Here is a 16,286-nt window from a genome sequence, read left to right as displayed (position 1 = left end):
GAGAGAGAAGATGAGCTTTTTGTAACCAATTATTGTGAATTTGGAGTGGAATACGATGATTGCAGCACTGTCTACCCTTTTTTCTTGTTTCAGAAAATGCTGTATTTCTAGGTCTTAAAAAAAATGGTGTAAACATTGGAAAGAATAAGGTGGTTGAGGGGGAAGCAAGTCTTCTTTGCTGCTGCTTCTTTTTATTGCTGACTTAAAGGGAATGCTAGCTGGGGTAGGGAAGAGAAGATACAATACTGATGCTTTAAGAAACCTTGGGTTTTCAGGATGGAATTTCACGGATTAAAATACTTTTCCCCCCATGCAGGAACGGGTTGAAGATTACAACACCAGAAGAACAGTTTGTTCTTGTTTCTTCAACACCACAGGAGAAGGTGGGCATATCTACGAATTTGACACTACTTCAGTGATGCCAATGAGGCTTTTTCCCCTACCTGTGAATCCAAACTGGGAGAAGGATTGCTGAGTATTTCCCAAGAATGAAGTGTTTCTGCAGCTGGGTGTGCAGGCTGGCTGTATATGGTGCCTGAGGGTAGCAGTGCTGCAGTGCACAGCACTGTGCTGAGCAGTGCCAGGGACAGGACTGTGCTTGCTGTAAAGGTGAGAGTCAGTACAAAGACAGGTGTTGGCTGAATTCTGTGATGAACCACTTTCTGTTTCAGACCAAGTGGCTGAGGGCAATAAGCCAAGCAGTGGATCAGGCCCTTAAAGGGACTTCTGACATGATTCTATATGGAGCTGGTGGGAATGTGCCAAGACAGGAACCTCCTATTTCTCGCAGTGCCAAATACACCTTCTACAAGGACCCTCGATTCAAGGATGCTGTTTATGATGGGAGGTGGCTTTCAGGAAAACCCCATGGAAGGTAAAAGCATTGGAATGGAGTGGTCGAAACCAAAATGAAGTGGTTGCGGTAACAATAAGTAGGCTCACTCACAGAAGGTATTTGGAAAGTGCAAAGTGAACTGATTAACTTACATATTGGCATGGGTTTGTATTTTTTTCCAGAGGGATCCTAAAATGGGCAGATGGACGAATGTACTCTGGGACTTTCCGGACTGGGCTGGAGGATGGGTAAGATATTCTCACTACTTGTGGAGCCGGGTAAGAAATACTTTTTGTTGTAGGAGAAAACAACAAAACCTTTTTAATTAATGGTTTTGCAGTCAATCTTACTGACCTTTCTTACAACATAGTGATGCACCTTCTCTAGTCTTTTCTTTGCTATATTTCTGGTAGAGCAAAGGTTCAGTAATCTAGCAAGGAAACAAAATCGTGAATTGAGACTTCAGGGTTTGGGTGAAAACTTAATGAGAGTATGTGATCTTGATGATGAAGGTAACTCTTACAGAGGAGACTGAAAGTAGGCTGAACAGAAGTTGTAGACATTATCGTGTTATCTGGTGAAACAAATACAACCACTTGAAAATAACTCAATGTATTATGCAGCTTTGAACTAATCTGTGGATTTCATTGCTAAGAATCTACTTAGAGCACTGTTGAGGCTGAGAGACGAACTTATTTCCAAAGGCATTTTTATATGCATCTTGTGAGCAGACATGTCTGTGCTGGGCAGGATAAAAATATGTGGGGAGTCCTATTGGCTTCCAGATGTATTTTTAAATAATGGGTTGGAGGGGAAATTGAAATGTGGTCTGATGGCAGACAGCTTTTAAAATTCCTCTTGGCTATTGGTATAATGTCAAACTATAAAACCAGATTAGAGCTTTGGTCATTTGTAACTAATCCTGGAGATTTTAGGGTTGTTGGAGATGGAAATGTTGCAAACAAAGCCCAACCAGAAGTAAATGCATTAGTATTTAGCTGTAATTGCTGACATTATCAAATGCGTGTACTTGTATTTCAGCATGCGTGTTACAGTCTCAGCACTTAACAGTAGTGTCTTGTTGGTTGGACATGCCCTCCAGAGAACCTTCAGAACTGGATTTTAATCTCCTCAGGAGATTAAAGTCAATAAATACAGCTGTGTATCTCATCATTTTCAGGCATGCTGAAATTGTGAATAATTCCTTTACACTAAGCATAATTGGAAGCTAGCATCTTTTAAAAAAATCTTTTCTGTAGCAATACATGTCTTCATCTTTCCCTGGAAGAGAGTGTACTTGAGTTATCAAGAGGTGAAGAAAATAATAAAGGTAGAAGCAGTCTTAAGATTTGAGAAGGCTTATGGCCTGAGAAAAATGCTGCAATGTGGTGGCGAGAGGAGTGCTTACAACATGTCACAATCAAACAGGAGAGAGCAGTATGGACTAAATTGACCTAGTGATGCTGGAATACTTGCTTTCTCTTATAAAAAAATATCATCTGTGACTGCTGTAGTTAGAGATGCACTGAAAAGGAGAGAGAGCATTCTGATTTTAGAATGGCTCTGTGATGTGTATCTGCTCCGTTAATGAAACGTATCGGTGTTACAGCTGCTTGTGTTCCATCTCTGCACTGGCAGGTATGGTGAATACAGAGTACCTAACAAAGCACTGAATAAAGAGGACCATTACGTGGGATACTGGAAGGAAGGCAAAATGTGTGGGCATGGAGTGTACAGGTAACATGTGGCACATGTGCTACTGTCATTGCAGAAGGGAGAGCAGGGCTGATGCTCTGACCAAGGCTCTGCGTGTAGCTTTGTTACATTGCAGACTTGTGGTTAGCGTGGCTTATTTTCTGCTGTGCTCACAATGCAACTTGTACAGTGGTCTGTTATTAATGTCTGTTCTAATGTTGCTGCCACCTTGCATTAAGAGAGGATTCTTTATTCTGAGAGATAAATATCACCTCTAATGGCCTTGCTTGTTGGGCAGAGGATGGCTTTAAAACAACAAAGCATCCAAAGACTTGTATTAAAGGATCGCTTTTATCCCAAACAGACTTCAGCTGTAGTTGCTGCTTGGTGTGGTTGTAATGCAATTCCTAGAAGGAAAAAGAGAGGGTTGATCTGTTTGGGGGAAGCACCCAACAAAACAAAACCAATCAAAAACTCCAAAACCAGCCCCGCAACAGAGCAGTCGATGACAGGACTCTTACTTGTTCTTTTGTTGTTGTTGCTGTTCCAGCTATGCTACTGGTGAGGTGTATGAAGGGTGTTTCCAGGATAACATGCGGCACGGGCACGGGCTGCTGCGCAGTGGGAAGCTGACCTCTTCTTCTCCTAGTATGTTCATTGGACAGTGGATAATGGACAAGAAGAGTGGTTATGGAGTTTTTGATGATATCACAAGGTAATGCTTCCACAAATCCTTAAAACTCAGATATGACATGCAATTGCAAAAAGAGTAGGAAAGGATTTGATTTGTTAGTACCAGTAATAGTGCATGTCTCTTTTTTTCTTCTTTATTGCTGGGCTTTCTCAGTTGATGATATAAAGAATTTGGTCTGAGAACTGCTGTTTGGTGCTGCTTCTGGAGTGAATGGCGGAGGGATTGTACTGTTTTTTTCTGTCTTGCTTTTCTGTCCTACTCCTGCCTGAAAACTAGCTCTGAATATGGTGTCTTGTTGAGGTGTTGTGTTGTGCACGTGCTGAAAGTGTTATGAACGTCATGTGAGTATTCTTTTATCTCAGGCTGTAGGACTGGGTTGTTCAGTGGCAGATAATGGTGCTCATTAATTTCAACTGATGCTCAGGTTTTCCATTGGCTTACTCTGCCAATGTAGTGGAGGGAAAATGCTTTCTCTCAGGGCAGATTACTGAAAAGATGGTCTCAGAAACAGACTTGCACTAAATGAACCCTGAGCACAGATCAATATAGTCTGTCTTTCAGTCACCAATTTATTGATTGTTTTTCTGGAAAGAGCTTTTGGTGAAAGCCCAAGGAACTGTTGTTGTTTAACTGATTGTCCACTTCAAAAGCCAAGCAGGCAAAAGTCTGGTGGGTGAAGGGGGGATGTTTTTCTGAAACATGAGCTGTTGTAACATCTTTAGTATTTCTGGGTGTCACTTTTGCATCTAGTCTTGCTCAGTGGTGGTGGTTGTTCTTACACTGTAGTGCCATGATGTCTTTGCATATTTTGCTTAGTCATTTATTTACCTAGGACAAACTAAAGAGATATCAGCTTTTCTTGCAAATCCTCTCACCTCCAGAATTTGTAAATGCAGCAGCAATTCATGGTGAGGGAAGAGTGTGGCATTTGCTTTTTACTCCAGAGCTACTCACACATGAAAGTGCTACCCTGATGTAGTTTTGTTTCTAGTCTTGGGGAGGTTGTGTGTGTATCTTTGTGTCCTCAGGATTTTTTTCTGCACTTATTCTGCAGCCCAGACAAATAAGGAGTAGCTGCAGACACTATTGCCTGCTGTCATTGTTGCAAAACAATTATTTGAACAAGTGGGACTTTGAGTTTCCATCCTGGTAACTGAGCGTGTGGAATCTCTCTCCAAGGGGCCTTCAGCCAGCAGAGGCCCCTGTAGTTGGCAGGATGAACCAGACCAGCTTCCTGACACCTTATGGGGCCAGTCAGCTGGGAGAGACCCCTGAGCTTAGTTTAATGGTTGGGCTTACTCTGTTTATTATAAACATAATTTTTCCTGGGTACATTTCAAGGAAAATGCTTGGTAACAAGCAGAATTGTATCAAATCAATCACTAGTTTCCCTCTAAAAGCAGAAAAAAAGGCCTTGACAAGTTAGTAGTTTATTAATTGCATGGTGAAAACATTGCATTCTCTTTCAGAACAACTGTAAAAATATGCTGTTTCAAAATATTTGGGACTTGCACTAAGTTTCAAACAACTCTAGCCTGACTTCTGTGTGCTTACATACAGAAAAAAAAAGTATTTTAAATAGTCTGAAAGAATCTGAGGTTTGTGAGCAATTTTTTAATTAAAATTTTTTTATATCATGACCTTTGTTAGGCTGTTATACAGAAACTTTCTACAATATGATGTGTTTCCTTACAATTTTTGCGCTCTAATATTTCAAAAATGTCATGTATGAATTTCTAAGTCTCCCTCCTATTCCCCAAGAAGAACAGCTTGGTTTCTTTTTATTTATTATTCTTTCAGTTTGAGTCATCTGACTTTAGGTAAAAGAAATAAAAAACTTTGGCAAAACAAAAGCCTACTGCTCAGGTTCCTTGGGGCGTGCACTGGGCTTAACAGGGCTTCAGCACCATTTCAGCTCATCAGCTTGCTTGGATATGGCCAATTTGAAATATGAATTGTGAAAGTTCACTATAATTTATTTGTATCAAAAAGAGTCTCTGTTTCCATGGAGCTGGTGAAACTCAACTGCCAGACCCAAAGCAAGTGCTCTATGACTCTCTTCTGATGGTTTCTGTAATGGTTAAATGGGGCTGTAAAGCCAAAGAAGGACTATAAATGTACTATTTAGACTCTGTCCTACTTCATTTTTCTTCAGAGGAGAAAAGTACATGGGAATGTGGCAAGATGATGTTTGCCAAGGCAATGGTGTTGTGGTTACTCAGTTTGGACTGTATTATGAAGGAGCCTTCAGCACCAACAAAATGATGGTGAGTTGGACACTGGACCCTGGGCTGTAGGGACTTTACCTTTAAGTGTGGCAGCTTTCTGAGGCAGATGAGTGTGTGTTAGGCTGTGTAAAGCTTCTGTTCTTCTAATCTTCTGTTGTCCATGCTTTTAGAACTGCCTTTATAATCCCTGCTCTGTTTTACCTAGGACTACTTCAGAAACAGCTTAAAATTGCTACTTGCTAAGAATTAGTAACGGGTTTTTCTAAAGCACATCTTTAGGTCTGTGGTCTGGCCTTCTGTTATAATTACTGCTTTGTGTTCTTTATGATTCTTTTTGTAGGGGACTGGAATTTTGCTTTCTGAGGATGATACAGTCTATGAGGGGGAATTTTCAGATAACTGGACTCTGAGTGGAAAGGTCAGTATTACAGTTGTCACTTGTAAACTGTTACCATCTAAAATAATTTAAAGGCTGTAATTTGTTTCCAGACGGATTTCAGTTAATTTTTTAATTATCTTTTCTCAAGGGAACACTGACCTTACCAAATGGAGATTATATTGAAGGTCTCTTCAGTGGGGAGTGGGGATCTGGAATAAAAATCACAGGAACCTACTTCAAACCTAGTTTGTATGAGAATGAGAAGGACAAGCCTAAAGCACTGTGAGTGTTGAATAAGAAGTAATTTCTCATATGGTTCAGTAATACTTAGGAACAGAACTGTTGTCTTTTTTCAAAGGCCAGTTAAAAGTATTTCTTCCAAAGAAACAGTGAGGTTTTGAAAACATTCCTCTTTATTGTTGCTCAGGAAATGAAATAAGATAAACATATTTTTATAGTTATTCTTGCTTTAATTGCTACTTGAATATGCAAATAGTGGCATGAAATTACAGGGCAGCTGATGTGCTGCTACTGTGCTGTAGCAGTCTGAAATTTTTTTTGTTTATATTGGAGCTGACTGTTAGAACCTGAGTTCACAGCTGCTGCTGGCTTCTGAGCTCCTGAGAAAGACTAAATTGTATTAGGATGGTTAAGTTAATCACAGACCTCTCTGCCTTCTGCCAGTTACTTTGTTAGCAACTTAATGAATTGTGTCATTTATTAATGCCAGTGGGGATATATTTGGACAGAATTGATTAGATCCTACACCTCTTCCAAGCGGTGTGTAAGAAAATATGAAGTTGCTGAATTGCAAAAGAGCATTTTAATAACTTGGCAAAGATCTCTTTGAAAAGCATCCATAAACCCCTCTGTATAGCAAATGCATTAGGGCAATTTGCCTAATTATTTCTGGGGGAAAAAACCAAAACATGTTTAACTGATACATCTTTGAGTAGAAGAAACCTAAGTAAATTTAAAGAGGTGATGGTGAGATGTTGGTATTTGGTAGCACCACGTACTGCTTTAGCAATTGCTGTATGGGATTCAATATCTTGGAAGCGTGCTCTCATATTTCAGATTAAAATGGGAAACACGGCTCTAATATTTTTACGTCGATTACTTCTCAGTAGGCTTCCTGAAGCTTTCACTGGTAATTTCTTTTGACAGTGCTGACACCTACAACAGCATTCAAGTTAAGCAGGGCCTCCCTGCTGAACTGAACACTTGCAGCCTTCACAGCTGTCTGCTTTTTACCCCAGTAGGGAGTCCATGAATAAATGTATGTACATATTTTTGAGGATTGCTTGTGAAATAAGGGTTTCAGCTACCCTTTTCCACCTGTCTTCAAGTTGAAAATCTTCTGGTATAATTTCTGAAGAGACTTAGGGCCTACTTTTCCTGCTTTGTGAAACTGGCAGCATGGGGAAATACCTGTGTTGTTAGTTCTCATCTCAAATGTGCTGGAAGAAATATTAATGAAAGGTCTGACATTATCTGACACTTGATTTAAATCAAGATAGAACTGTTAACCCTGACAGCAATTATTTGTTTTGAGAAAGCTTTTCAAAGCCCTAAGTTTCAATATATGTCTGAGATATCTTTATCTATATATATTTATGGGAAGAAGAGCTCATGGTTTTCTTCTGGCTGTAGATAATCCCTGAGCATTGTCTGGCAGTGAAAGGATGCCTGAGCTGGTTTTGCTCTCTACCAGCACATCCCTAACATGTCATGCAATGTTATCTGTAGATGCTGCTTCAGGGTCAGAAGCTGTGTATCCATCCTTGATATTTATGTGGGTAGCTATCCTAGTTGTGCTTTCCAGGATAGTGAGATACTTGGGACTTACTTACACTATGTCCTTGCTACATGAACGTGTCCTGAGACTTCTCAATGAATACCAGTGGTGAAGATAAGCACCAGTCCTTTGTTGTAGCATTTCCTGGAAGGCTGCAAGAAAGAGTAAAACTAATAAGGTTCATAGCTGTTCTCTCATGTAGGTATTAATAGTAGGCTCTAGCTTTATTCTTAGTGATGAAACTTGGTTCACAGTAGAGACTGTTAAGTATATCAGCTTTTGGCAAAACAGTGTGAGAGATAAAACTGACATTAGCCATGGGTGGTTTTCAAGCTGAATGTGTTGCTTCATTGCTATTTGATTTTAACAGACCCACTCGTCATTTTATTAGGCGGAAACTTGGGATCCTGGCAGTGTCTCCTGATGAGAAATGGAGGGCAGTATTTGAAGAATGCTGGAACCAGCTTGGTTGTGAGAGCCCTGGCCAGGGGGACAGATGGAAGGCTTGGGACAACATTGCGGTGGCTCTGACCACCAACCGACGGCAGCACAAAGACAGGTTGGCTCCTGAGAATGTATCAGCAAGCAAAGCAGGGTTGCACTCTGCTCTAAACTAGAAACTCTGCTGTAAAGGTTTAGTTAAAACAATAGCAAACTCCAAGCGAAATCATAACGTTACAACTCTGCACTACAAACCCTTTCAGAGACATACTGATGTTTAGAACTAGTTCAGTTGTTAATGTCGGGGGTTTGTTCCCTATTGTATGTCTCAACCTGTACGACGTCTTTGTTTTTTTAAACTGCAGCCTGGAATTACTGAGCCGCTCACATACTCAGACACTGGAAAGTTTGGAGTTCATTCCACAACACATTGGTGCCTTCACCCTGGAAAAATACGAAAATATAAAAAAATACTTGATAAAGGTATTGTGACTGAAATGTTCACATAGTAAGGCATGGCAAGGCATGACATCAAGTTCACTTTGTAATAGCTTTCCTAACTATTTCCATAATTGCACTCTTGTAATCCATAGTTCATGCTTGCTCATCACTTCTTAATACATTGGAGTCCACAACTAAGACTAAAATCATTGACTACCTAATAAATGCTCTCTTAAAGTCAGTTTCTGTTCAGTTACTGTTTTCATTCTTCTACACTGGATCCCAGTAAAGCATATTGAAATACTTGCTAATTTTTGCATGTTAATTTTAAGACTACTGGACAGATGACTAGTCCAAGTAGTAGCACAAATTCTTGTACTGTCTTGACTCCTGTATTTAGCTGACACATAAATTTTATAATCCAAGTGGAAATTTATTAAATATAGCTCATTTTTGAGATATTTGTAATATTTGTTGAAAGCCTGTTGTTGGATCTCTGACCCATATCTCTTGAATTCTGTTTTTTAAATTTGTCTGCCATTGGCCTATTTGACTGGCCAATTAATATCCTTTGTCTCAGGCTTGTGATACTCCTCTCCATCCCTTGGGCAAGCTGGTGGAAACGCTGGTAGCTGTCTATAGAATGACCTATGTTGGAGTAGGAGCAAATCGACGATTACTGCAGGAGGCTGTCAGAGAGATCAAGTCCTACCTCAAACGCATCTTCCAGCTGGTCAGGTACCGAGACTCATTTTCACGTCAAACTACTGCTGAATTCATTAAAGCTGGCTCACCTATTGAAGCTGTCTCGTGTTGTACAGTTCAAAGGTGCTGGCATTGTGACTTGGTTTTGGGGGTTGCTTGTATTTTCCTAATCTTTTTAAGGAGTCTTGAATATTTTGTCAAAAATGGAAAAATGAAACTCTTCACACCTAGTGTGTTACATCCTACATCGTACTTCAAAATGTGGCTGTAAGCAGTGCATCTGGAATACAGATTTACGATTTAGTGTCTCTGAATATTGGCAGTGTGCAAAGACAGTGTTCAAAGGGTGTAGAACACTAGTGAGGATGGGGAATCCCAGGGTATTCAATAATGTTCTTACCCATATGGCATTAAAGTTCTTACCAAAGTGGATGAACAATCTTCCTATGAAGAGCTGGCTTAGATTCTTGAGAATAATTACAGCTTTAATTGTGTCCTGCCAATCTGAAAGCAGAAATACTCCAAATTACTAACAGTTAGAAGCCTTGTCTGGAGGGAAGTGATGTTAATGGAGGAAAGGTGTCCTTGGCATTGGAGGGGTTGGCCTTCCTAAGTTTTCTTGCAGGGAGCTGGTACTGTATGTGTGTTAGCTGTGCTGTCTTAGCCCACCATATATTATTTCTGCTGACGTTTTTCTCTCCAGTCTTGCCTTAGTGCTGAGATTTGTGGGAACTTGTCGAAGTGACCTCAAATACTGTTACGTGTGTTGCTGTTTAGGTTCTTGTTTCCTGATCTCCCGGAAGAGGGCAGCACAATTCCATTTCTGGCAACGGAGACAAAAGGACGGCGATCATTTTGCAGTGGGAAATCTGATTCCAGATCAGAATCTCCTGAGCCAGGGTACATAAAGGAAAAACAAATTAAAACTAACAAAGCCTTTATTTTATTTGTTGAATTTTTTTTTCCTTGGGTGGGGGAAGAAAGCTAAACACACATTCAACTGATGGATATAAGCAGTGGGTTTTTTTCCCTTTGGTTCTGATGACAGATTCTGATAAGCAAACTTCCATGTTATGGTTGGAATAAGCATTTCATGCTTGTTCCATGCAATGGTTCTTTACTTAAAATTTGCTTTTGTCTGTTATGGGTAAGCAAGTTAAGGCTTGGGCCTGGGCTTCAGAAAAGTATTTGGGATAAGAGCACTGAAAGTAATTTATAATCTTTTCCTATCAGAGTTGCTATTTGATGGATGTGTACTTACATTTTTACTCTTATCCCTTGTAGAATAGGCTTGTGCTACAGGAAAGATTTGTTCCAATGATTTTCATTCAATTTTTATAGATAATTAGGTTTTTAATGCCTTCCACTGCAAGCCATCCTCTCTTTTTTTGTTGCAGCTATGTGGTAACCAGTTTTGGCTTGTTGCTCCCTGTATTACTGCCACGCCTCTATCCTCCTCTGTTTATGTTGTATGCCTTGGACAACGAGCGTGAGGAGGACGTTTACTGGGAATGTGTTTTACGTCTAAACAAACAAACTGATATGGCTCTTCTTAGTTTTCTTGGAGTGCAAGCGTGAGTATGCTGCAGCAGTAAAACAGAAACTGGCAAAGGTTATGGCATGTAATTAGATACAGCAACTAAAACAAGCCCCCAATTTTCTAAAGTATTTTCTCTGATTAAAATGCATCTAAACATGTCTTCAAGCTAATTAGAAGGGTTGAGAGAGTGAATCAAACCTTCCCTCTTCCAAAATGGGGAGGTGGAAGGGATGGGAAGGAGGTAAAGATTGATGTTGCTACAAAATCAGAGTGAGGCATTTCAAATTAGAGTTTTCTGGCTTCTTGTGGGAGGTGTAGTTGATTCTGTAGGAAGGGCTGTTGTGTCTGAGAACATGACTTCATTTCTATAATGCAAAAAATACTATATGACTATGTTCTCTCAGTGGACTGTGTTGGGTTTCTTGCAGGAAATTTTGGCCAGGAGCTGTATCCATCCTTGGAGAGAGTAGAAAGGTATGTTCATTGGGTCTTGTTTACATGTTTTGCCCAGTGCTTCTTTCAAGAAGCTGAAATCATGAAGAAGTGATGAAAGAATTTTTGACCAGGCTTTTTGCTTAAGATATGCTATGTTATTATATTGCCTTAAAGTTTGCCTACTACTTAAATGCTGCATTAATGACTTAGCAGGGGCATTGGAGTTGGTGATCTCCAGGGGTCCCTTCCAACCCCAACCATTCCGTGATTTCTTACAGTGGCCATCAGTCCAGCTTTGTCACTCTCTGTCTGACTTGGTAGTGAATTCAAGAGACCTTTGCTTGGTCTCCAGTTAGGAAAGTGTGAGAATAAAAGTCTAGCAAGGAAATTTTCAAGCTGCTTAATTAAGAGGGTTATATCATTATAATACTTTGTGATTAGGAAAAACGTATAGTTTACATTCTTAATCATTATCTTGTTGAAAGAGTCTCAACACTGAACAGTGGGAGTGCTGAACCTGCCTGATAAATCTTACCATGATTACACAGGTATCATCAAACACAAAAGACGCCTGCTTTGCCTCTGCTGTTGAATGTTTACAGCAAATCAGGTAATTCTCTGCAATCTGTCTTTCAGTGTTTTATTGTTCCTGGTATAGTAGTAGCTAGTATACTTGACTGGGATCCTTTACATGTCACCTTTTTTGTTCACCTTTATAAGAAAAGTCACTAAGACATTTTCCAGTTCTGAGTAAAAATGCAATTTCTCCTGCTGGGGAATGAAGTGTTGCCTCATAAACACGACTGAAAGGTGCCTGTGGGACACCATTTAGAATCAAAGGCGTAAGGATGTCTATCAAACACACATGTGAATTTCCAAAAAGCTGTGGTAAAGTGACCTGTGCATGGGAGGCTCTTCTGTGTCTGTTATGCAAGAATTTAAGAAATTAAGGAATTAAAAATATTTTAGAAAGGAATTTTTCCCTTTCACCACTATATTAAAACACTGTAAAACTGTGAAGAGAGTCTCACTTGCAGTACACTTGCAGTGTGCCTTGATGTGGTGATTCTAACATGGGTACTGTGCAGCCTTGGCAGCGCTGGCTGCTGCAGTGTGAATGTCTGACTGACCTCCTTGGCCACGGGGAGGGCCATGCTGGCCAGCAAGCTGCCTTCCTAATTTAGATGCAGATCTCTAACTGCGTGCTGTTATCCTGGTTTGCTTTTGCTCTCCAAATAGTACCACATTTACCCCAGCTGACAAGTTGAAGGTGATCCAGCAGACTTTTGAAGAGATCTCCCAGAGTGTACTTGAGACCCTTCAGGAAGATTTTCTGTGGTCCATGGATGACTTATTTCCTGTTTTTCTCTATGTGGTGCTACGAGCCAGGTAGGCACTAAGGGTGGCATCAGTCATAAGCTGAGCATAGGCAGTACAAGTACTTCTGTCTTAAACACTCCTGCTGCTTGTTACAGCATTAGTTACTGGCTTTTTGTAACTATAAATTTTCCAGTTTGACTGTTTGCTTTGGCCTGAAAAAATCTTGAACAGTTTATTTTGAAAAGGCCCTGAATTCAGAATTAAAAAACATTATACTGACAACTTTTGTTCACATGTTCACTTTCCCACTCTCACATGTGACAGGATAAGGAACTTGGGGTCTGAGGTGCACTTAATTGAAGACCTGATGGATCCTTATCTCCAGCATGGAGAGCAAGGCATCATGTTCACTACCTTGAAGGTATGAAAATTATTCAGCTGTCAAAGGCTTTCTTTGGAAATAATCAGCTTTTAGCAATAAGGACCAGCTTAGGACAATTATATGAACATTAGGCTATAATTTCTTTGACTTTTTAAATTGAATTTTTTTACTAGGATAGGCAAGGAAATTTAATGTAGAGCTTTGGATAACCTCATAATTGCAGGTAGTGCTAAGAAAAATGGTGCAGTGTGCAAATGTACATTATTGAAATGTAATATTGGTTGCTGTTGAACTGTTCTAAATGCTCACCTGGAGCTTGTCGTTCCCCTGCAACCTAACAAGCCTTAGTCTCCCTATAAAAATTGAAATGAAGTGCTTCTTTGGAGATTAGCCATTCCATTAAAGTTTAACATTACATCAAGACTTTCCAATAATGCAGTTTTAGGGTAAAAAATATTACTCTGTCACTCTCCACGTTTTATCAAGTATTCTTACCTTTTTAAGTATGGGAAAAGGAAGAGAGTGTGTTTGGAAGAACATCCTGTTGTACACTAAGACATTCATAATGGAAATCTGGTGTTTTGTTATCTCAAAACTGTTCATCAAGTGGATCATTGGACAGTTCAGCTGTGTGGAGCCTTTTTGTGATGTTGTTTTGGAGGGAGGCCGTTAATCTGAAATTTAAATTAAAATCTTAAACTGAACTGTTAGGTGAACATGACTGTATTTTCTGTCTGTGCAAACTCAAAATAGTTGGGTCCAGAGGTTTTTTTTTAAGACCTGTTAGTTTCATAGTGTTGCAAAAAGGGAAGGTTTGCATTGGTTCAAATTTACTAAAGAACCTACATGATGGAAGCAGAAGTAGAATCTAATTTGCTATGGGTGCAAGTGTTGTCTGAGACATTTATATTAAGTTTCTGATCCTGGCTGACCTGACTCAGTGCATATTTGAACCAGCATTAAGAAGTGAGTAACTCTCAGCAGCAGGTCAGGGTGATGGAAACCTTTGCTTTTCAGTCTGAATGCTTCATCCCTGCATCCTTGTCCTGTAAAAAAATACTTTCTTTTTTTGAGTCCTTCTGTCAAAGGGCAAAGAGAGACTTGTAAGCAAAAATATACTTTAATCTTGGCACAGCTGGGATCTGTGAAAGTATTTAGCGTCCCAAATCATGCTATCTTGCTTGATTAGGAGTTGGATGTAATTTTTAACTTGGTCTCCTGTTGCTCCTTTTGTTTGCTTACATATCAGAAGGTTCTCATTTGTTGAGTGCCACTGTTGCATCACTGCTTGTAGAGAGCCTTGTCCTGTTTTCTTGCATAGAAAAAAAATCAACCTTTTTGTGTATGATGCTTTGCTGTGAACTGGCACTTGTGCTAATCTGAACTTTGTTTTAATTCAGGCGTGTTACTACCAGATTCAGCATGAAAAGCTTACCTAGACCATCATTCACAACCTGCCTCTGTGGGATAATCTACTCAGTGGAACTTCACTAACAACCACTTCTTCCCTGAAATGGCCCTTAGAAAATAATTGGTTATAGTTCTGCTGCTACAGATGAAAATACTCAGTTGTTTCTTCTGAACTCTCAGTTCTAAGATTCCAAAACTGCAGCCAGAAGATTTCTGTGAAGTGGTGATGAAGCTAAAGACTTGATTTGTCAAGTACCTAGCAAGAAGAAATACTTTCCTATTGTAACAGATTATTTACTCCTTTTAAATTAACCATGCTGCACAAAGGCATGGCATCTACATAGAACACCTGTGAGAGTCTGGACTGCATGGCTTCCAAAGCAGTGGGTTTGTTTTTATTATTCCTGGTTTGTCAGCAGAAACGTTTAAAGGGAATTAATTGCACCACAGTACCATTTGGTCTTCCTGAATTAAGCTGTATGTTTATTTAAGGAAATAGAAATATGTTAGTATTTATAATGGTTACCTATAGTGTGTTTGACTTTAAAGGTTTTGAGGCATCTGTGTTGGACAGCATTGCTGAATGCAGTATTCATGTGCTGTTGTGGAAATAATCACACTGTTATGGACTTCCCTGTTTACTAGAATTGTAAATATACAGGCATTTACCATTCTTTATGTTTATGAAATAAATAAAAGGCACTGACCACTTCAGATTTTGGCACTGAATGAAACGCTGTGCAGCGTTCAGTTTGTTCACCCTGAGGACAAATGCTGTCTCTGGCAGCCTTTGTGGTAGGAGGGAAGAAGGGTGAAGGGTGCTCTTGAACAGATGTAGGGGGTTGACCTTGGTTAACACAAGGTGCCCACCAAGCTCCTCTCTCACTCCCCTCCTCAGCAGCAAGTGCTGTCCAGCCCTTTCCCAGGAAGCAGGGCTCAGCATGCAGAGCAGTTGCCCCAGAGGTGAACTCCTGGCACCAATACAGAGCTCTTCCCGCTGCAGGGAAGCTCCCGAGCAGTTCACCCCGCAGGCTGCATTGGGGTGGCTGCTCCAGCAGGTTTGGAACTGCTGCTGTCACTCCTGCTTCTGCCTGTGCCGACCCAGAGCTGCCTCTGAGGCAGAGCTTTGGTACTTCCATGCTTCCCACTTGGAGCAGGGCACACTGGGCTGTCTCTCTTGGCACTAATTAACAAGGTGTTCCCACTTTGGGAAAGCTCCCTGCGGTCCCTTAGCGTGATCCTGATCATGAGCAGCTCACCTCGGAGGCTGCAGAGAACAAGTAATTTCCCTGGGGAATCTGTGAGTGTGTGTTCTGTGGTTTATGGCTAACTTCATTTGTACCAATAACACTAGTGGGTAACTAGAGTATTGTAGGTGCCAGGACTGACTCAAAAAAAAAAAAAAAAAGGAAGGGAAAAACAGACTACAGAATGTTATAATGGCTTAATTTATGTTAGAGTGCCATAGATAACGCTAATCATATTTTGGAGTAGTGATCATGGCTCCTATATTGGCATCTAAATGGAAAGAAACCATATGCCAAAATACTGTTGTGTTGAACAACAGCTGTAATGTAGCAGTTTCCATAGTAAAGTAAAAGTGATTGGTCTCTTCAAAATTATTTTTCGTTTTTTCAGAGAAGGGGAAAGAGTAGTTCTGGAGCAATGATGTTTAAAACTATTGTTAAACTTGCAACAGACTAGTGATAAGAGAATACAGAGAGTGGACTTAATGTTTGCAAATAATTTAGTGTTGGCTTAATTAATTGGCTTAATTTTTAAAATTATACTGAATAATTCAAGGAGAGATAAGCAATAATATGAATAAAAGGGAAGCTATAAAAAGCTAGCTTGAAAAGGGGAGAGGACACACAACCAGGAGTGAAGAGCATGATGAAGGATAAGGCAGAATTCACCTGGCACTATATGCAGCATTTCCATGCAATCACCTCTTGGAACTCAATGTAAAAGAAACTATTAACT

The 16,286-nt window shown here is 40.0% G+C and overlaps 1 protein-coding gene across 6 annotated transcripts in view; it reads left to right on the top strand.

Moving 5' to 3' along the window:
* Positions 1–15,037, top strand: part of ALS2 (alsin Rho guanine nucleotide exchange factor ALS2) — a 37,658-nt gene extending 22,621 nt beyond the window's left edge. For 4 of the 6 annotated variants that reach the window (XM_032115075.1, XM_032115070.1, XM_032115071.1 and 1 more), the window contains 18 exons: positions 317–383; positions 672–874; positions 1,018–1,083; positions 2,474–2,572; positions 3,081–3,245; positions 5,380–5,491; positions 5,793–5,870; positions 5,980–6,113; positions 8,000–8,188; positions 8,436–8,553; positions 9,092–9,249; positions 9,994–10,116; positions 10,614–10,790; positions 11,185–11,230; positions 11,740–11,801; positions 12,431–12,580; positions 12,836–12,932; positions 14,294–15,037. In XM_032115075.1, coding sequence (XP_031970966.1) covers positions 317–383; positions 672–874; positions 1,018–1,083; positions 2,474–2,572; positions 3,081–3,245; positions 5,380–5,491; positions 5,793–5,870; positions 5,980–6,113; positions 8,000–8,188; positions 8,436–8,553; positions 9,092–9,249; positions 9,994–10,116; positions 10,614–10,790; positions 11,185–11,230; positions 11,740–11,801; positions 12,431–12,580; positions 12,836–12,932; positions 14,294–14,332 — 2,083 coding nt within the window. In that variant the 3' untranslated portion in view covers positions 14,333–15,037. The remainder of the gene's footprint in view (positions 1–316; positions 384–671; positions 875–1,017; positions 1,084–2,473; positions 2,573–3,080; positions 3,246–5,379; positions 5,492–5,792; positions 5,871–5,979; positions 6,114–7,999; positions 8,189–8,435; positions 8,554–9,091; positions 9,250–9,993; positions 10,117–10,613; positions 10,791–11,184; positions 11,231–11,739; positions 11,802–12,430; positions 12,581–12,835; positions 12,933–14,293) is intronic. The other 2 variants (XM_032115072.1, XM_032115073.1) reach the window with 2 other exon arrangements.
* Positions 15,038–16,286: the final 1,249 nt, after the last annotated feature.

The sequence above is a fragment of the Corvus moneduloides genome, chromosome 7 (genome assembly GCF_009650955.1).
Source record: "Corvus moneduloides isolate bCorMon1 chromosome 7, bCorMon1.pri, whole genome shotgun sequence".
In the NCBI taxonomy this organism is placed as follows: domain Eukaryota; kingdom Metazoa; phylum Chordata; class Aves; order Passeriformes; family Corvidae; genus Corvus; species Corvus moneduloides.
Note: the sequence above shows the minus strand (reverse complement) of the source record. Positions and strands in the feature narration are given on the sequence as shown.